Source organism: Anomalospiza imberbis, unplaced genomic scaffold (assembly GCF_031753505.1).
Source record: "Anomalospiza imberbis isolate Cuckoo-Finch-1a 21T00152 unplaced genomic scaffold, ASM3175350v1 scaffold_53, whole genome shotgun sequence".
Taxonomy (NCBI): Eukaryota; Metazoa; Chordata; class Aves; order Passeriformes; family Viduidae; genus Anomalospiza; species Anomalospiza imberbis.
In genome coordinates this window covers 755,131-776,854 of record NW_027100141.1, presented here as the reverse complement: position 1 = coordinate 776,854, position 21,724 = coordinate 755,131, and the positions used below count along the sequence as shown (strand labels likewise).

Below are 21,724 nucleotides of genomic sequence, written 5' to 3'. Positions count from 1 at the left end.
AGGCCACAGGTCACCACGTCCTGTGGTCTGGCCTCGAGGTCAGCTGCAGGAATAATGCCTCGGAAAAGCTCCGGGTCAGACACGAACGAGTGCGCTGTGCGGGGGCTCCTCACGGCACCGCTCTGTTCCGTCCTGTCCCGTCGCGTGCTCCGAGCACTGTGGCGTGGTCTTGTCACCGCCAGCTCCTATGTCACCCCGTGTCACAAAGGGCCCTTGGACACGCTGTCCCGTTCCATGCCACGGTGACCGTGCTGCCCCATGTCACAAAGGGCCCCTGCACACACTGCCCCCTGCCCTGGGGCCGCCCCCAGCCCACCCAAAATAGCTCAGGTTGGAGGGAATCCCTGACCCCAAGTGTCTAAGACAGCCCGACAGGATCTTTAGGAACAGCTCAAACCATCAGCAAATGCTGCCCTGCTCTGCGGGCTCAGGGCAGCAGAAGGAGCCCCCAGGGCTGCCGACACAGCCGCGCTGGGAAGGGCACGGGGCCTTCACAGAAGCTGGCACGGCCTCCTTGGGACATGTCCCGGCTGGTGGCCATCCTAAACCCGCGGGTGTGACACAGACAAGGAACGTGTGGGCCAGGGCAGGAATGCTGGTCTGACCCCTGGGGCCCGGGGAGCGCTGACATCAGCAGGTGTGACAGAGTCCCTGCCCAAGCAGACCTGCCACCCCTCGAGCCCTGGCAGCACCGGTGCCCGTCTCCTGCCCCAGAGACCTGTGCCCATGGGGGGCTTCTGTGCCAGAGGGAGCCAAAGCCCACGTGCACTGGGGGCTGCGCTCCTGCCTGCAGGGGCTGTTGGCAGGAGCACCTGGAGCAACTGCTGGCAACACTTGTTCTCTGTCAGAAGCTCTTACTCCATTCTGAAATTATTTTCTCATTGAAGTTATTGCCTTCAGCACAAAAACACCTTAGCGGCGAAGGCACAGAAGAGTCTGGCAAGTAAGAATCCTCAATTCAGGAAAGCTTTACTTCCCATTGCTCAACTCAAGTAGTTCCAAAAAGTTGCAAACTTCCCAAATGAATAGGGATGGCCTGAGGAGGTGAAGATTTGGAATTTTGCTTCCCATCTCAAAGCAGCAACTCATTTGCCTTAACCTCATCCACTGAGGGTCACTTTACAGAACATAACACTACACAAAAAAAGGGAAAAAACAAGGGCCATTCTTTGGTTTTCAGTGGAGGGATAATAATATCCTCATTCTCTTAAGGAATAAAAGCTCTCAAGATATGAAAGTCCTCTCAGTGGTCGACAAGTAGCCCAAAGAAATGAGTAGATGGCAAAGGGCTAATCCTCCCCCTGGTACAGAGATCTGAGTGGCCAGTAAAGTACAGCTCTCCCCTCTTGTTCCCTGCAGGAGAATCAGGACCATGAAGAGGAAAAGTCACAGATATTCTTTCTGCCCTCCCTAACCAAAGCTGTGCCAAAGCACAGATGCTGCCTTCAAACTGACTCAAATTCCAGCCTAGACCTCTCACCTTCCAGACAACTCCTTCTCCAACACCCCACCAACACCAGCCCCCCAAACTCTCGCACAGAAGCCCTCAACATCCCACCAGGAGCCCCAGCTGTCCCCGTCCCTCCGCAGAGCTTTCCCACCCTCCAGCAGACGCCCTGGTTCCCTGCAGGTGCCGTGGGATGGCACTCAGGAGGATCTGCTCCAAGGCCTTCCCCTGGAGCACACTCAGGCTGCCAGGCCTATGGACCCTGGATCATCCTTCCCACCGAGCCTTCCTGTGCACGGCTGTTCCATTTGCACCTTTGCGCTCAGCTCGGACTTCTCCACTTCACCAGGAGAGCTGGGAAAGGATGGAGAGCAGCCTGGCAAGCTCTTTCTGCAGCTCCCTCTTTACCCTTGGGGAGGTAGAACATTCCACAGGAAAGCAACTGGTGCCACAAGGAGCGGGTGGCCTCAGGCACCTTTGGGGATGGAACAAGGCCTTGGTTTGACATAAGTAAGCACAAGCAATTCACATGAGTAAACAAGTAATTAGCACAGACATGCCTAAGTACTTAGCACCAGTTAGCATAACAAAAACCTGGCAGGCCTAACTTGACATGAGAGTGACCTGACAAAAAGCTTTAGACACAGTCTACCAGAAGAACTAAGGGCAAGTGTGGAATCAGCCCTGTGCAGGGAAGCCCTGAGGAAGACTTTGTGCTGCTCTGGGGCATCGAGACCGCTCCTGGCCAGGGCCTGGACATCAGCTTCAAGTATGGGAATCTGACACAATGTATTTCCAACCGCCTGCCTATGGAATCACCTCAGCAGTGTAAAGATGGATGGTGATTTTGATACAACTCCTACATCAACCCACTGAAATTTGTATGTGGCAGAGAAACACTTTAGTGGGGTGCAGACCCTTGCCCTCCTGCCAGGTCAATAAAAGGGCTTTTGGCGGACAATGCATTTGTCAGCTGATTTGTTTGAATGAGGGAGACCCCTCAGGACTGCTGTATCCTGAGGGAACACCGTTGGCCTTGGCCTGTAGGCACCTGCACAAACTTAAAATCAGCTGCCTCAGCTTCCAGGACCTCTCTTGGCCGGCATCCTGACGTGGATGGAGGACTGCTGTGAGGCACTGCTGGGACCCAGCGGGACAGGACCGGCTGTCTCGTGTCCACGTAGCACCCCTGACACAGCCAGGGCCATCCCGAAACCAGACAAACACTCACGTGTCAGCACAGGGGAGCAAGGAGCACTGGGCTCCTCTCAGGGTATCTCAAAGTTCGAGAATCCACCACAGCACTGGTAAATTTTTTGGGGGACCAAGGACTTTGAGTATCAAAGGGGAAACTCCAATTTGTAGAGAGGGAAGTTAAATGCCTAAGACGTGTGATTTGTCAAGGGAGCTGGCAGCTGAACCCTGAGAGAATTGCAGGGATAACCTCACTCCCATGACCAAAAGCTAAGAGGGAAGTCAGAAGGTTTTTAGGCCTGTTGGAATATTGGAGGCTATGGATTGAAGGATACACGCAGGCCATCAGGTTCTTGTTTGAAAAGTTAGTAGAAGAAGTGATTAGGTGGGAAGAAGACAACAAGCAAATTTTGAAGCTTTAAAGCAAAAATTAGTCAGTGCAGCAGCACTGAGTCTTCCTGCCTTAGACAAACCCTTCTATCTGTTTGTGGATATAGAAAAAGGGGCAGCACATGGAGGGTTAGCCCAGGACCGGGGAGGATCCAGGAAACCAGTGGCCTGTTTATCAAAACTGCAAGACCCTGTCAGCTGGGGGTGGCCAACCTGCATTCAGGCGGTGGCAGCGAGCGCCCCACTCGTAGAAGAAAGCAAAAAATTAACCTTTGGGGGTAAATTGAAAATATATACCCCACACTAAGTAAGGAGTATCCTCAGCTAAAAGGCTGAGAAATGGCTCACAGATTCCCGAGTGCTGAAGTATGAAGCCATCTTAATAGATAATGGTTTAGAGCTAGTCGTGAGTAACCAACTCAACCCTGCCCAGTTTTAGATGGAAAACCAGGTGAGGAATTAATATGTAATTGCCTACAAGTTATAAACTATCAAACTAAAGTAAGAGAGGACCTAACAGATCAACCACTCCAAGGTGGAAAACGATTGCATATTGATGGATTTTCACGGGTAATCCAGGTCACAGGGTATTGGGGTGGGCTATAGTAGATGAGGAGTTAGTGGCCCTAGAAAAAGGAAAGTTACCTTCCAGCTGGTCAGCCCAAGCATGTGAGTTGTATGCCCTAAAGTGAGCTCTGGAAATATTCACACAGAAAAGAGAAACAATATATACAGACTCAAAATATGCTTTTGGAGTACTGCATACCTTTGGAAAAAAATTGGGAAGAGAGTGGGCTATTAAATTCAAGGGGAAAGGAACTAAAAACTTCTTTTAGAAGTGTTAGAAACCTTACAAATGCCAGAAGTGACAGCAGTATATGTTAAAGGACATAAAAAAGGAGTGACTCAAGAAGCACGAGGGAACCATTTAGCAGATTTAGATGCTAAGAATGCAGCCGAATCAGGGACAGAAAAACTAATGATGGCATTAACCCCTATGAAAGAAATGGAAGAAGTCCCTGTTTTCAGTGAGACAGAAGAGAAAGAATTCCTCAAAACAGGAGCCAAGAAAGATAACAAAGGGAAGTGGAGATTAGCAGATGGGAGGCAAATGTTGAATAAACCCCTTGCCAGGAAAATACTCGAAGGCATACATGGAACAACACATTGGGGTACACACGTGCTAAGTGATCAGTTTCTAAGGGACTGGGCCTGCATAGGAATTTTCGGGATAGCTAAGCAGGTCATTGAAAGGTGTGAGATATGCCAACAAGTAAATGAGAAGGTCGTGAGGAAAACACCAGGGGAGGGCGAGAACTAGCCTTACAGCCCTTTCAAAACATCCAAGTAGACTTTACCGAGCTTCCCCAGGTACAACGGTGGAAGTTTTTACTAGTGATAGTAGGTAACCTGACTCCTTGGGTAGTGGCGGTACCCACGGTTAAAGCCAATGCCAATGTTTTGAGTAAAACACTTCTAGAATCAATCATTCCCCGATAGGGGATGTTGAACAGGATTGATTCAGGCCAAGTGTAAGGCCCTCTGAAGCCCCCACTTTTGCCTACCGATTGCCACGAGGAGAAACCCCCTTCCTCCACTACAGTTCCAGCTTGGAGAGAGCAGCAGTGCAGGTGCAGTTGCTGCACCGTTACGTTAGCTGTTCCGAACAAGGCCTGGCAAGGACTTGGCAAGGAATTGGCACGGACTTGGCAAGGAATCAGCAAGGACCTGGCATGAACCCAGCAAGGAACGGCCTACTGCATATTTGCCCACTCTCCTCCTGAAGCCGAATGAACTTTTGGGGTGACTCTAGTGGTCTCTCACTGAAGACCTCTCATCTGCCCCATTACCACTGTGACAAACGGACGGAGATCGAAAACCCTCCTCCTATGGTCTGAGACTGAGACCCCTGCCACAGGGAGTGGGGAAACCACTAATGACATGACCTGTTCTTCTTCAGTAATTCCAATGGACTTATTCTTCATTGTGTTTGTCCTGCTTTGGTGGTTTCAGTGGACTCACCTGTTCCCCTGCAGCAATCACAATAGACTCTCATTGTCCTGCATATTTCTCCCTTTTTTCCTCCGTGGAGTATAACTGAACCCCTGAGTTGACCAGAATTTTGAAGACTTCCCCGACACGACCAGACGGATCCCCATCGTCCAGACCAGTGAGGATCTCGCCTGTGTTGGTAGCTATTCCCATCCCCCTCTTTTCTCTCTCTCTCTCTCTACTTTTATCTCCTTTCTGATCCCCACTATCGCATTTACTGTTTTGGCCCCTAATAAAGGTGCATTTGTTGTGATTAACTGATAGTCCCTTGTTGTTTGCCTTTTTGCACTTTTGGGATCAGTGAAAAGAACCATCACGACACCCCGCACAAGCGGATCGTGACACCAAGGAGCTCATTTCACCTCTAAAATATTGCAAAAATTTGTTTAAACCCTGGGAGTAAATGGGAATTACACACTCCATGGCATCCACAGAGTTCTGGTCACACTGAGAGGATGAATCAAACTCTTGAAAGAGCTCTAGATAAGCTAATGATTGAAACCCAGATGTCATGGATGAAATGTCTCCCTTTGTCCATATTATGACTTACAACTCATCCCAAGTCAGATCTGGGGGTCTCACCCTATGAAATGACGTTTGGGTTACCCTTTTTGACCTCACCCCAGAGGGTTGCCACCTATGAGGAAGGGGAAGCCAATACCAAGAAGTATGTTATATCTATAGCAGAAACCTTAGAAGGGCTAAGACATAAAGGGGCAATTCCTCAAACAGCCACCCTGGATTTCAGAGTCCATAGCATTAATCCTGGGGATTGGGTGATGATCAAGTCATGGAGAGATCAGCCTTTAACTCCTCAATGGGAAGGTCCCGTTCAGGAACTGCTCACCACCGAATCAGCCGCGTGAACTGCAGAGTGGGGATGGAGTCATGCCAACAGATGGACTCATGCCAACAGAGTTACAGGCCCAGCAGGAAAAACACAAAGAATGCACTACATATAACATCCAGACCAGGTGAAATGAGATTGACTGTCAGGCAGAGACTGAAAGACAACCAGAAAAACACCAAGACGCCCAAAATCAAGCTTCCACCAACCAGTTTGAGAACTGTCTTCCTGTTTTAATGGGTGAGAATTACCAGCACCTGTTGAGGGGAAGTACACAAGGGACCGTAAGAGGTAATGGGACAGCTTCTTTAAGAAAATAAGACAAAGGAAAGAGGGCAAGACCCCTTTGTCCGCTTCCAAGAAGATGGCATAGCCCTGCTGTGGGTAGCAACCCCGTAGGCATGGTAAGGTAGGGACAAAAGGCCATATCGGACCACTGTCATTCCCCAACTGTCTTTGAACACAACAGGGACTGGAGGGCAAGACCGAGCTGGCCTCTGGACCCCTAAGATACAATGACTGTGAGTAGCAACCACAGAGGCATGATAGATGGGAGTCAAAGCCATCCTGGACCTCTGTTAGGCCCTTTTGTCCATTCCAAATAAGTGTGTCTAAGGAAAACCTGAGATTTTTCTCCTGTTCCCACTGTCCTTGCCCACATCAACAGATGCTAGTATGACTCTTTCAAGAGAGAGAATATTTTTACTTAAATGTTCAAGCAAAATGACTTATAGAAAAAGAACAGGGGGGTTTGTTATAGATGAGTAATCCTATGGTTGACTCTCACAATTAAGGGGTGAATATTAAGTATATGTTAAGAGAAGTTGTGTAGGTGCATCGTTATCTTTCCCTTCCCCCTTGCATTGTTATCATGGGATGCCCTCAGTAGTCAGGGCATTTGGGAGGGTCGGCTTGTTGCTATGGCAGCGCCTGAGCTCCAATCAAGCTGTAAGAAAGTGATCTCCACCACTGGACAGCGAAGGAGGAGTGGATTGACAAGACTTTGGGAGTGCCTGGAGGTATAAAAGACAGAACATCCATTTTGTAGATGAGCACATGGTGACCGAATCCTTTGCTCCTGGTGCTGTATTCTTTACTTTATTAACTCTTCTGTTTTATTTTGATAAGGTCTTAATAAAACCATTTACATTTTTGAAAGTGAAAATTGTTTCTCACATGGGGTTGAGGAATGTGGGGCAAGGTTGTCCACACTGGGTCAGACCTCAAGGTAAAACTTCTCTGACCCAGCCAGACCTCCTTAGGAGAGGCCCTACATCAATATCAATCATAGAATGCAGCAATCAGCTCTTCTCAGAAGAGAACAGCAATAAAAGACACTCTTTAAAATAGGAATACATATTTCTTAGAAGCTCTTAGAAATATTTCTCCATAAGTGTAAAAGGAAACCTTCCAGATGAACTGCACTAGAGCAGAGAGAAATTAAAGCACAGCCATCGCTTCTCAGGACTTGCTTCATCCTAATGAGCCCTGTGGTGCATTTGGAGCTCAGCCCTGAAACCTCAGGGCCTGAGAGAAGATTGCATAAACCTGTCCAGGAGACAAAGTGAGAGAAAAAAACCAAAGTTTCTCAAGCCATTAATGGGTGCCACTGAGGTCCATCCCCAACGCAGGCTCCTCATGGACTTCTTGGAGGAGAGAATTGGAGGACAGGATGGCACAAAAACCACTCAGAGACTCAGAGTGAAAAGGACAATCCAAAGTACCTTAAACTCCTTGAGTATCTCAAAGCATCAGTGACCCCCACAGAGTATCAGTACAAAGCTCTCAAGGGACTAATCAAAGCAGATAATTTCAGGCTGTGACTGCTCAATCTTTCTCACAGAATCTGTATCAAAAGGGAAACACCAAGTACTTTAAAAGAACTGAAGTGCCTTGAAGCATTAATGAGCCCCACTGACTGTTGTTCCTGACAAAGCCTCTCCAGGGACTAATTACAGCAGATAATTGGAGGCCATGACTGCACAAAGCTCTCAGAGAGTCCAAGGCAAAAGCCAAAGCCAAAGTCCTTTGAAAAACCTGTAGTCCCTGGGAGCATGAAGGAGCCCCCAGGGCCATTCCTGAGCAAGGCTCCCCAGGGACTCCTTCCAGCAGATCCTTGAGGCCACTGGGATGTGGGCTGGGGGGGGATGTGAGGGCAGGACAAGGGGCTGACAGTGCCCAGCCTGGCTGGGGCTGTGCCAGGAGGCCCCAGTGCCTCAGGACAAGGTGTCTCCTGACAGCCCTTGGTGGCACAGAGCCTGCTGTGCCCCAGGGCACCAAGACTTGGCTTCTCTTTGTCCCCACCTGTCATCAGTGCCTCCAGTTCTCTGCTCTGCCTGGGGCCTGGGGACACTTTCTCAGTCGTGTCCCTCAGTGGGACCCATTAAAAGTTAAAGAAACTTTGGAGTTGGATTCTGACTTGGAGATCTGGAGAGGTTTCTGCAGCTCCCTCTCAGGGCCTGATGTTCAGGGCCTGAGCACAAAGCCCCAGAGGGTCATTAAAGTCCTTGTGCTGTGTCTGTGCTGCTGAGCTGGGCCGGGCTCCTGGCCCAGAGGGTGATCCTGGTAACCAAGGAGAGCTTCAAAAGCACATTTCTCTGGATGAGCAGCTCTTCTCCCAGCCCAGCAGGGCTGGGGCACTGCCTGCAGCCACCCTGGGCACAGCACAGAGGCACAGAGAGCTTCCATCAGTCAGGGCTGGGAAGGTGCTGAGAAGTGCCTGGGGCAGAATCCCATGCAGCCCTTGGCACAGGAACCTCTGGCTGCAGGACAATGCAGCTGCAGCTCCTGGAGTGATCTCCTACAGCTGGAACATCCCAATGCCCACAGACCCTGTGAGTACATTCTCTGATCATCTCTTGTGCAGAGCAGCCAGGGGTGCCCAGGGCTGTCCTGCAGAGCAGGGTCCTGCAGCCCAGGGCGCTGTGCTGGGCCAGGGACTCTGCTGCCTGCCAGGGACAGCTCTCAGCCGGCCCGGGGAGCTGCTCCCAGCACTGGGGTCAAGATCTGGGTGGAAGGAGACAGCTGGTAGGGTTTGGAAGTGTTCTCCATGTGTGGTGAGGATGCTGCATTGTTCAGGACTGCTTCCAGCACGGCATTTAACTGCAGAACATTTCCAAGTATATTATATGGGAGCTCAGCAAGGCAGGGGCTGCATAAAAGGGAAAATCCTGCTTTTTTAATCTACTGATCTGTGTGGATTGGATGGGAAATTGCACATAGATATTCATCACTCAGCTCAGGCTGAGAAAAATAAACAAGTTTTTTCTAAGGAGTCAATAAACCAGGCAGTGACAGAAATCAGCACAGGGCCCCTCACAGGCAGCATCAGTGTCACTCCTCCAGCCTCCTCAGGGTTGCTCTGGCGTTGCCATTAGAGCCTGCAGAGCCAGAGCTGCCCCTGGGCAGTGCCTGAGCTGGGAGGGGTCTGCAGGGCAGAGCTGAGCCCCCAGGGCTGGGCTGGGCTCTGGCAGCCCTGGCAGGGCCCAGCGCTGGGCACAGGGAAGCAGCTGCTGGCAGGGACAGCTCCAGGCAGCAGAGCCCTGGGCAGGCAGGGAGGGGGGAAAGTGTCCCCAAGCTGTGCTGGGATACTTAAAGTCCTTTCCAAACCCAACTAATCCATGATTACTTTCCTTACAGATCCCCATGTGCAGCCACAGCCAATGTCCAACAGCAGCTCCATCAGCCACTTCCTCCTGCTGGCACTGGCAGACACGCGGCAGCTGCAGCTCCTGCACTTCTGCCTCTTCCTGGGCATCTCCCTGGCTGCCCTCCTGGGCAACGGCCTCATCATCAGCGCCGTAGCCTGTGGCCACCACCTGCACACGCCCATGTTCTTCTTCCTGCTCAACCTGGCCCTCAGCGACCTGGGCTCCATCTGCACCACTGTCCCCAAAGCCATGCACAATTCCCTCTGGGACACCAGGACTATCTCCTACTCAGGCTGTGTTGCTCAGCTCTTTTTTTTTGTCTTTTTCATGTCAGCAGAGCTTTCCCTCCTGACCATCATGTGCTACGACCGCTACGTGTCCATCTGCAAACCCCTGCACTACGGGACCCTCCTGGGCAGCAGAGCTTGTGCCCACATGGCAGCAGCTGCCTGGGCCAGTGCCTTTCTCAATGCTCTGCTGCACACGGCCAATACATTTTCCCTGCCCCTGTGCCATGGCAATGCCCTGGGCCAGTTCTTCTGTGAAATCCCACACATCCTCAAGCTCTCCTGCTCCAAATCCTACCTCAGGAAACTTGGAGTTTCTGTTGTCACTACCTCCTTAGCATTTGGTTGTTTTGTGTTCATTGTTTTCTCCTATGTGCAGATCTTCAGGGCTGTGCTGAGGATCCCCTCTGAGCAGGGACGGCACAAAGCCTTTTCCACCTGCCTCCCTCACCTGGCCGTGGTCTCCCTGTTCCTCATCACAGCAGCATTTGCTCACCTGAAGCCCCCCTCCATGTCCTCCCCATCCCTGGATCTGGCCCTGTCAGTTCTGTACTCAGTGGTGCCTCCAGCCCTGAACCCCCTCATCTACAGCCTGAGGAACCAGGAGCTCAAGGCTGCAGTTTGGAGACTGATGACTGGATGCTTTCAGGAACATTAAACTGCTGGCTGATTTCTGCAAATCACTTGAAATAAAAGTCATCTTTGATACTCCTTGTTGATTTGGTTGTGTTTTTTTTTTTTTTTTTTTCCTTTGCCTTACTTTTTTAATATTGACCACAAAGCAATGTCACTGGTTTTGCCATTTCTCCTTTTGTTTCTCTCCACCTTACCTGTGGCTACAGACTGTGTCAATAAGGGCCTGCACTGTTGTTGGCTTAAAAGGAACTCAAGGATCTCCCAGCACAGTTTTCTGCAGAGATGCCCTTTTGTTGCCTTCTCTGGAGCTGCAGCAGCAATGTCTGTGTGCAGAGCTGGGGGCAGATCAGTGCTGGCACAGCAGCTGTGCCCAGCAGCAGCAGCACTTGGTGTTGCCAGTGCTGCTCCCGTGGCCCTGCCCCGCTGCCCTGGTGGCCCTGGTGTTGCTGCAGGGCCTGAGTGCTCTCGGGGCTGGGCACAGTCCTGGGGGTGGCAGTGCCGGGGCTGCAGCAGGGACAGCCCATGGGCACTGCTGGGGCAGCGCTGACGCCTCAGGCCAGGGCCTGGGGGCTCCAGGCTCCTTGCCCAGGCTCTCTCAAGAACACGGCCAGGCCAATGCTCAGCACAGAAAACCCCCGTGAGCAGCCCCAGGCTGGCCGTGGGCAGGCTGGGGGCAAACAGCATGGCTGGTGCTCTGCAAGGGCCCTGGGGGAGACGGGAAGGAGCAGCAGAGCAGGGGCTGATCCATCCCCAGTGCGCTGGACAGGCCAGGGCAGCGTCCCAGAGCGTCCTCATGGAGCTGCCAACAACATCCCCCCTCTGCAGCCCTGGCCTCTCCCCCAGCTCACACAGGTGCCGCATCCTTGCAGGCACAGCCACGGCAGCGCTGGCTCAGGAGCCCCTGTTTGCATTGCACACAGCAGGCGGGAGCACCCCCATGCTGCTGCTGTGGGGACATGAACCTGAGGGAGCACAAATGCCATCAGCCCCTGGGGCCAGGAAGGGCTGGGGGACGCCAGGGAAACCACTCAGCTTTGTCCTGGCCTCTGCAGTCAGCCAGAAAGTTTGTTCCCATCAGCTGGGAGTTTCCTGTCCCACTGCAGATGCTGTTGCTCAGAGCCAGGGCTGCCTGGCAGCCACCCCCAAACTGCCCGGAGCATTTCCTTGGCTTCACCTTTGCTTTCTTTACTCTTCGTCCTACAAATTTATTCCCACTGCCCACCCCTGTTCCCTCCCCTGCACACAGCCCATCCCTGTTTGCCCTTTCCTCTCTGGCCCCACTCCCCATTCCAGTTCCTGACTTGGCACCATGGGAACGGCCCTTGGGGAGCAGGATCATCCCACAAGTGCTGCAGGAATTGTCTGCAGGCTCCTGCAGTGCCTCGCGCTGCTCCCTTGCCAGAGGCACCCCAGGCCAGGGGGGCACATCTGGGCTGCTGTGTCTGGCTGTGGGGCTCCCTGTTCTGGGCAGTGAGGAGGGGCTGCAGAGGCTCTGCAGGACTGACAAGATGGGCTTTGGGGCTGTGAGGAGAAGCTGAGGGACCTGGGCGGCTGCAGCTTCTGAAGAGGAGGCCCAGGGCTCCTCCTGTAACTGCTCCAAGGGTGCTTTCACAGAATCCCAGAATCAGCAAGGTTGGAATAGACCATGGAGATCATCAGGTCCAACCTGTGCCGTGACACCGCCTTGTCTTCCCTGAGCCTCCTCTTCTCCAGGATATACAACCCGAGCTCCCTCAGCTGCTCCGCACAGGAATTGTGCTCCTGACACCTCACCAGCCTTGTTGCCTTTCTCTGGACACGCTCCAGCCCCTCCATGTCCTTCCTAAATTGGGGGGCCCAGAACTGGACACAGCACTCGAGCTGCTGCCCAACCAGTGCCCAGCACAGGGGAAGAATGACCTCCCTGCTCCTGCTGGCCACACCATTCCTCATCCAGGCCAGGAGCCATTGGCCTTCTTGGCCACCTGGGCACACGGCTGGCTCATGTCCAGCCTGCTGTCCATCAGTCCCTGCAGGTCCCTTTCTGCCTGGCTGCTGTCCAGCCACTCTGTCCCCAGCCTGTAGCGCTGCAGGGGTTGTTGTGGCCAAAGTGCAGGACCTGGCACATGGACTTGTTAAACCTCACCTTGTTGGATTTGGGCCCTGGATCCAGCCTGTCCAGGTCCCTCTGCAGAGCCCTCCTGCCTTCCAGCAGATCAACACCCCCAGCCAACTTGGTGTCACCACGGTTCCATGAGGCCCCAGAGTGTCCCAATGGTCTCCATGATTCCATGAGGCCTCCCAGTGTCACAATGTCCCTTTGGTGTCACAAAGTCCCTTGGATCCTTGGGCCCTGCAGTGTCACAATGGCACCGTGGTGCCCCAGGGCCCTGCAGTGTAACGATGGATCCTTGGTTCCATGAGGTCTGGCAGTGCAGCAATGCTCTCCTTGGTTCCCGCTGTCTCCCACACCTCCCACTGTCAGGCTATAGAAGGATACCTGGCCGATGAAGGGGAGTGGGAGTGTGTACCTACTCGAGGAGGTAATAATAAAAATCCCTCCCAAAGCCCTCTCCCAAGCCAGGGGCCACTTCAGATGCAGTATGATCTCCTGGATCTGGAGAGTCAGCCAGATGGTTTAGAAGAAAATTATCTGCCCAGTGAACCTCCCAATTATGATTTATCTGTGAGACAGATCAGCACCTCTAACATCAAAAAGGAAAGAAGGGTAATTGTGGTGGGTGACTCCCTCCTGAGGGGAACAGAGGGCCCCATATGTCGACCAGACCCACCCCACAGGGAGGTCTGCTGCCTCCCTGGGGCCCAGGTACGGGATATCACTGGCACTCTGCCTGGGCTGATTCAGCTCTCTGATTATTGCCCACTGCTGATACCCCAGGCTGGCAGTGATGAGATTGAAAAGAGGAGTGTCAGAGCAATTAAAAGGGACTTTAGGGCATTGGGTCAGGTGGTTAATAGGACAGGGGCACAGACAGTCTTTTCCTCAGTCCCTTTGGAGTCTGAGAAAAACGGTGAAAGCAATAGGAGAGCTCACATTATCAACGAGTGGCTCAAGGGTTGGTGTCATCGTCAAAATTTTGGATTCTTTAATCATGGGGCAACTTTTACAGCACCTGGCCTCCTTGGATCAGACAGCCTCCATCTTTCTGTGAAGGGCAGAAGAATTTTAGCTCATGAACTGGCAGAACTTGTTGACAGGGCTTTAAACTAGGTCTGAAGGGGAAGGGGGTACAGCTGGGTTGTCTGGAAGCAGGCTCGTGGGTGGTAAGCCTGAGTTAGGGGTGAAATCAGCAGCCCAGCTGAGGTGCAGGTACACCAATGCACACAGCATGGGTGACAAACAAGAAGAGCTGGAGGCCATGGTGCAGCAGCAGAGCTATGATGTAATTGCCATCACAGAAACAGGGTGGGACGACTCACATGGCTGGAGCGCTGCACTGGATGGCTGCAAGCTCTTCAGGAGAGACAGGAAAGGGAGAAGAGGTGGAGGGGTGGCCCTTTACATTAGGGAGGCTTTTGATGCTGTGGGTGTTGAAACTAATGATGATGGAGTCGAATGACTATGGGTGAGACTTAGGGGGAAGGCCAACAAGGCTGACATCCTACTGGGAGTCTGTTATCGTCCACCCAGCCAGGAAGAAGTGCTGGACAGGTTATTTTTCAAGCAGCTAGAGAATGTTTCAGGATCATCAGCCCTTGCTCTTTTAGGTGACTTCTACCTGCTGGACATCTGCTGGGAACTCAATACAGCTGAAAAGAGGCAGTCCAGGAAATTTTTAGAGTTTGTGGAGGACAATTTTTTGTCATAGCTGGTGAGTGAGCCCACCAGCAGAGGGACTATGTTAGATCTGTTGTTTGTAAATAGAGATGGGCTGGTGGGAGATGTGGTGGTTGGAGGTCACTTGGGGCACAGTGATCATGAAATTATAGAATTCTCATGGTGAAGTCAGGTGGAACACTAATAAGACTTTTACATTGGACTTTGGAGGGCAGACTTTGGCCTATTTAGGAGACTTATTCAGAGAGTTCCTTGGGAAACAGCCCTTGAAAACAAAGGAGTTCAGTAAAGGTGGGCAAGCTTCAAAATACAGATCTCGAGGGCACAGAAGGAGACTGTTCCTGTGTGCCAAAAGATGAGTCGACGACGCAAATGCCCAGCCTGGATGGGCAATGAGGTTTTGAAGGAACTTAGGAATAAAAAGAGGATGTATCATCTTTGGAAGGAGGGTCAGGTCTCTCAGGAAGTATTTAAGGGGCTTCCTAGGGTATATAGGAAAGAAATTAGGGAAGCCAAACCTCAGTTTGAACTTAAAATGGCAGCTTTTGTAAAGGGTAATAAAAAATGCTTTTAGAAATATATCAATGGTAAAAGGAAGGGCAAGACCAATCTTTGTTCTTTATTAGATGTGGAAGGGAATTTAATAACTGCAGATGAGGAGAAGGCAGAGGTGCTTAACGCCTTCTTTGCCTCAGTTTTTAGTGAGAAGACGATTTGCCTTCAGGACAACTGTCCTCCTGGGCTGGTAGATGGTGTCAGGGAGCAGAGTGGGCCACTGTTATCCAAGAGGAGGCAGTCAGAGAACTGCTGAGCTGCTTGGATGTTCATAAATCCATGGGACCAGATGGGATCCACCCCAGGGTGATGAGGGAGCTCTCAGATGAGCTTGCCAAGCCACTCTCCATCATTTACCAGCAGCCCTGGCTCACTGGTGAGGTCCCAGATGACTGGAAGCTGCCCAGTGTGACACCCATTCACAGCAAGGGTGGGAAGGAGGATCCTGGTAATTCCAGGCCAGTCAGCCTGACCTCAGTACTCGGTAAGGTCATGGAACAGTTCACACTGAATGCCATCACACAGAACTTCCAGGATGGCCAGGGTGTCAGACCCAGCCAGCAGGGGTTTAGGAGGGCTAGGTCGTGTTTGACCAAGCTGGTCTCCTTCTATGACCAGGTGACCCTCCTGGTGGATGCAGGAAAGGCTGTGGATGTGTCTATTTGGACTCCAGCAAGGCCTTTGACACTGTCTCCCACAGCACACTCCTGGAAAAGCTGCAGCCCACGGCTGGGACAGGAGCACTCTGTGCTGGGTTCAGAACTGGCTGGATGGCCGGCCCAGAGAGTGGTGGTGAGCGGTGCTGCATCCAGCTGGGGACAGTCACCAGTGCTGTCCCTCAGGGCTCTGTGCTGGGCCAGCTCTGTTCAATAGTTTTACTGCTGACATGGATGAGGGGATTGAGGCTTTCATTAGTAAATCTGCAGATGACACTGAGCTGGAAGCTTAGTTACCTACTTCTACCATCTGTTGGAAGGCAGAAGGGCTCTGCAGGGAGACCTGAACAGTTGGATGGATGGTCAGATTCCAGTGGGATGGAGTTTAATAAAATCACTCGCCAAATCCTGCATTTTGGCCACAAGAACCCCCTGCAATGCTCTAGGATGGGGACAGTGTAGCTGGACAGTGCCCAGGCAGAAAGGGACTTGGGGGCACTGGTCGACAGCAGGCTGGACATGAGCCAGCAGTGTGCCCAGGTGGCCAAGAAGGCCACTGGCTCCTGGGCTGGATCAGGAATGGTGGGGCCAGCAGGAGCAGGGCAGTGATTCTTCCCCTCTACTCAGCACTGGTGTACTTGGCATTCTTCCCCTGTAGTGGCACCATTCCTCAAGTGCTGTGTCCAGTTCTGGCCCCTCTGTTTTGGAAGGACGTTGAGATGCTCGAGAGAAGAGCGACAAGGCTGGTGAGGGGCTTGGAACACAAATCCTGTGAGGAACAACTGAGGGAGCTGGGGTTGCTTAGCCTGGAGAAAAGGAGACTCAGAGGTGACCTTATCGCTCTCTACAACTTCCTGAAAGGTGGTTGCAGTCAGGTGGGGTTGGTCTCTTTCTCCAGGCAACAAATGTCAGAACGTGAGGACACAGTCTCAAGCTGTGTCAGGGGAAATACAGGTTGGATACTAGGAGGAAGTTTTTCACAAAAAGACTGATAAAATATTGGAATGGCCTGCCTGGGGAGGTGGGGGAGTCACCATCTCTGGGAATGTTCACAAAAAGACTGGATATGGCACTTGGTGCCGTGGGTCAGTTAAGGTGTTTAGGGCATGGGTTAGACTTGATGATCTTGCAGGTCTCTTCCAACCCAGTCATTCTGTGATGCTGTGAAAGCAGCCCACACCTAAAGTCAACATCTGTGCAGACCAAAAGGCAACGTTGTCATCCTTCCTCAGCCCGCTCTCCCTGACCAGGCTGCCTTGCTGTTGGCATGGGTGGTGGGGCAGCAGGGTCATGACATGCACATGGGTCACAATGGCCTCGGGGCACGATGTCACCGCGGGTCACAAAGGCCTGGTGGGCATGGCCACCTTTCTGCCAGAGGCCTGGTGGTTTCCATGCAGATGCCCCTGGACACAAAGGCCTTCTTAATGCCTTTGCCCCTTGACTTTGCCTACTCTTGTTCCTCTCTCAATGATCTGCAGCTCTCTCTTGTCCCACCTTTGTTCCTCCCCTCAACATCCCCAAGGAAGCTCTGTGCAAAAGTGCCAAAGTGTTTTTCCCACCCAGCCCACCGTGGGTCCCAGCACACAGTGCCAACTTCCTGGAGAAAGTTCATCAGGAAGGCAAATGTGGATATTCTCAGTTCAGTCAGAGAGAAAAAGAGAAGGTTTTCTAACTAGGCGAGAACCTGGGAGACAGTTGGGAAAGAATGTAAATAATTCTCTAATCTCTCTTGTTGTTCACATTGTTTATAGATAGGTTCTGCCACCGTGCGTCATTCACTGCACACCAATGGTGTGAGATGTTTTTACTCTAAGACCAACAAAATCAGTCCGCATGATGTTCTCTATAAATAGAGCAGTGCATTTCAAATAAATTGGAGTTCATTCTCTTTGCCTTTGATTTGGAGTAATTTTTGTTCCCGTCCTGCTCTACACCAACATCACTCCTTCCACTTTTGTCCTTCCTAACAAGGCTATTTTCATCCTAGAATCCCCATGAAATGGGAACCCGGAGCTTGTGGAAGTGCCTGAAAGATGCCCTGTTCCTCTGCAGGGACACTGAGGCTGAAACAGGAGCCGGAGCCCTCTCTGGGGAAGCCTCCTCCGAGCTGGAATGTGTGCCGTGCTGGGAGAGGAGCAGGAGGGGGAGAACGCTGGGCGCTGTGAGGCAGGAGCAGGAGGTTTGGGCCGCAGGACATTCCGTCTGCGCCGCTGCCCCGCAATGGGCGGCCGTGCCCGGGGCTCTGGGCCTGGCTCCGTGTGTGCTGAGCTCCTGACACTGCGGGAGCCCCCCGGGCTGGGCTCAGGTTCCCGCTGGGACTGGGCAGCAGGCTGGGCTCCACTGGGATCAGCAGCAGCTGGGAATATCTCTGGGCATCTCCATTTTCTGCTGCTGCTCGGAAGAAACAATGAAGTGTGTCGAGAAGTTCTGGTTTCACTTTCTCCTGGTGGAATTTTCATTGTATTTGACACTCCAGAGGCAATTTCTGTGATGGCCTCTGTCAGTTGATTCTATTTCAGCAGCAGCAGCAGCAGCAACAGGGCTGTGTTTGAGCACTGCAGATGTGGCCTGTGTGGCTTTAATTCTCCGTGACTTAGTGCTCAGGGACTTGAGAGCATTTCAAGATCTGCCAATCATGATGCCTGTGACAAAAAGTCTGAGTTTCCTGTGACAAAAGCACTCTGGGTCGCACTGACAAAATTGCTGGCCAGCTTCTGCAAATCATTTGTAAGAAAAGTCATCTTTGATTGTTCCTGTTGGTTTGGTTGTGGGGTTTTTCCCCTGTGTTTTAGTTTTTTAAGATTGTCCACAAAGGCCATTCCTTGTGCCATTTCTCATTTTGTTTCTCTCTACTTTTGCTGTGGCCCCAGACAGTGTCAATGAGGAGCTGTGCTCTCAGTGGCTTTAAATGAACTAAAGGATCTCCCAGGAAAGTTTTCACCAGAGATCCTCCTTTTGTTCCCTCCTCTGGAGGTGCAGCAGCAATGTCTGTGTGCAGAGCTGGGGGCAGATCAGGGCTGGCACAGCAGCCCTGCTCCTGCTGGCCACACCATTCCTGATCCAGGCCAGGAGCCATTGGCCTTCTTGGCCACCTGGGCACACTGCTGGCTCATGTCCAGCCTGCTGTCCATCAGTCCCTGCAGGTCCCTTTCTGCCTGGCTGCTGTCCACCCACTCTGTCCCCAGCCTGTAGCGCTGCAGGGGTTGTTGTGGCCAAAGTGCAGGACCCGGCACTTGGACTTGTTAAACCTCACCTTGTTGGATTTGGTTCCTGGATCCAGCCTGTCCAGGTCCCTGTGCAGAGCCCTCCTATCCTCCAGCAGATCCACACCCACACCCACCTTGGTTTCATCTGCAAATTTGCTGATGCTGGACTCAGACCCCTCATCCAGACCATCAATGCAGACATTGAAATCCACGCTGGCTGGCTCTGACGCCTCGGCCATGCTGTGGGTGCCCTGTGATGGCACTCAGGGTGATCTGTTCCAGAACCTTGCCGGGCACCGAGGTCAGGCTGACAGGCCTGGATTTCCCAAGATCCTTCTCCCAGCCCTTTTTGGGGATGGGCTCACACTGGCACCTCCAGTGCTCTGGGACCTCCCTGGTGAGCCAGGACTGATGGTAAATGATGGAGAGCAGCTTGGGGAGCTCATCCACCAGCTCCCTCATGCCCCTAGGATGGATCCCATCTGATCCCATACACCTGTGAGTATCTGAGTGGCTCAGCAGGTCCCCAGCTGCTTCCTCCTGGATTAGGGGCTGCTCTGCTCCCTGTGCCCACCTGTCAGCTCAGGAGAACTCTTGTCCTGAGGACAACCTGTCCTAATATTGAAAATTGATACAAACAAGGTGTTAAGTAGCTTGGCCTTTTCCTTATCTTTAGTTACTATATTCTCCACTGCATCCAGTAAAGAGTAGAGGTTCTCCTTATCCTACCTTTTGTTATAAATCTTTTATAAGAACATGTTTTATTCTTTTTACAGAAGCTGCCATGTTAAGTTCTAATTGAGATTTCACCTCTCAACTTCTCTTTCTGCATGGCCTAACAACATCCTTAAACACTTTCTGAGTTGCCGGTCCTTTTTTCCCTTGAGTTCCCACAAAAGCTCCATGGGCAGCCAGGGCAGTCATTTTCCTCACCAGCTCATCTTTGGCCACACTGGGACAGGCTGCTCCTTCCCCCTTAAGATTACTTTCTTGAAATGTGTCCCTCCTCCCTGGACCCCTTTGTTTTTAAGGGCTGTTTTCCATTAAAAAAATCAGTACCTGATTCAGTACTTCCCAAATCAGCATCCTAAATAGGCCAAAGTTTGCCCTTCCTAATTCCAGTGGGGAAGTTATGTTGCTGCCCCTCCTTCTTTCACAGAACATTGAAAACTTGATTATTTCATGGTCACTGTGCCCCAGGCAGCCTCTGACCCCCACATCTGCCACCAGCCCTTCTCTGTTTGTGAGCAGCAGGAGACTGAGCTTTCCTTGGGAGTGGAGTGTTACCAAAAATTCGGTAAAACAGAAAACTCCTTCACACCAATGCAGCATTAAGAAGCAGCATTCTTTATTCAGCCGGGTGCACGGGGGATAGCTCCTCCCAAAGCCGAGCATGCTGAGTGCAGGAAAGTTTCTGTTCATATTCTGTATTTTGCACACATATTCATTGATTGTCCTGGACTAAACACACATCTGATAATCATTTCCCCAGAATCATTAACATATTTCCCCTCCCCTTCACCCATGTGTTCTTCTGTCCTGGGGGTCTCTCTGGTGGTCCCTGGTGGTCATGGACCCCAATGTTCCAATGGGCCTGGCTGAGCTGGCAGGACACTGAGGCTGGTGAACTTCCAGTTCCCCTTCTGACACAATGGGCATTGTGTGGTTTCCATAGGCCTGGGGTTTTGGAGAACAAGCTCCAGGTGTCAGCTCACCTGGTGGAGACAATTTATCATCTGGTAACATGAGGTCACAGAGTGATCTATGACATCACATGAGTGATCTATGACAGAATGGTCCATGACATTAGGAGTGGGTTATGTGAGGCTATCACAAAGCTTTGACATCAAAGGCCATCTCTGTGACATCACAGAGCAGGCTGTAGCATCACAGAGGGGCTGTGTGACATCCCAGGAGGGCTGTGTGAGGTCACTGGGTTGGTCACTCCGCCCCAGCTCCCCCTCACAGTTTCTCCCAACAAGTCCAATGCTGTTCATGCCCAGCGGGGTCCCTGTCCCCCGGTATCCCCCCGGTCCACCTGGAGCCACATCCTCCACCAAAGGATGTTCCACAGGATCCACCCCAGAGCCTGACATGGGGAAAAGGGCCAGGGCTGTGTGACCAGGACATCAAGGGCATGGATTATCCAGGTCCCTATGGCCTGGGTTGAGTTCCCCAGGGCAGGAAAGATGTCTGGCAGCTGGAGCAGGGTTAGGGAAGGGCCTCCAAGGTGGGGCTGGAGCCCTTGGGCTGTGAGCAGAGGCTGAGGGAGCTGGGCTTGTCCAGCCCAGAGCAGGGAAGGCTGAGGGGCTCCTCATCCCAGCCTGGCAGTGCCAGCGAGGAGGGGATGGAGAACACAGAGCCAGGCTCTTCACCGGGGGCCTGGTGGGAGACAGAAGCCAATGGGTGGAAGGGGAAAGAGGGGAGATCAGCCAGGCCAGGAGGAGATGAAATGAGTCAGGCTGGTTTCAGCATTTCCTCAACACCAAAAGAAGCCTGACCTCCCTTCTCCATCCACCACGGAGAGCTTTGCAAATCAGGAATTGTTTGAGCTGTTTTGCCCCCACTGCAGGACAATCATCCTGATACAAGAACTTAATTGTGTTTATTTCTACCACAGAACCACGTTTGTCTAAAATCAATTCTAGTATGGAAATCACTTGTGGATGGTGGACTCATCAGACACTGCTGGGACGTTGCACATAGCTCAGGGAAGAGTGTGATTGTTATTAAATTGTGTCCTGTTCAACCATGGTCTGTTGGCCATGAAGAGAAACTTTCTGTGCCTCTGAGTCTCACCAGGTCCTGACCCCCAAAGGACACAAACCTGATGAGTTGTGGTTCCCACTCCAGTGGTGGCGCTTGGACCTCCCTCCATCCCCAGAGCAGAGCTCCCTTGTCCCAGAAAGTCCCTGGCAATGCAGGGATGAAGGAAACAGGACAGGCTGTGGGGATCAGGAGCAGGGCAGAGCCAGGGATTTGGGGTGGTTGTGAGCCCAGGGCAGGACCCGGCCCTTGGCCTT

The 21,724-nt window shown here is 52.1% G+C and overlaps 2 protein-coding genes across 2 annotated transcripts in view; both read left to right on the top strand.

Annotated features, from left to right (window-relative positions):
• The window catches only part of LOC137467193 (zinc finger protein 850-like), a 528,258-nt gene that overhangs the window by 4,929 nt on the left and 501,605 nt on the right, over positions 1 to 21,724 (top strand). The window contains exon 2 of the mRNA XM_068178734.1: positions 14,336 to 14,344. Within this exon, the coding sequence (XP_068034835.1) occupies positions 14,336 to 14,344 (9 nt within the window). The remainder of the gene's footprint in view (positions 1 to 14,335; positions 14,345 to 21,724) is intronic.
• On the top strand, positions 9,968 to 10,525 carry LOC137467181 (olfactory receptor 14J1-like; the record flags this gene model as incomplete). The annotated part of the gene is made up of 1 exon (XM_068178723.1): positions 9,968 to 10,525. A coding segment is annotated over one exon (558 nt), but the record flags the coding sequence as incomplete, so codon positions are not given.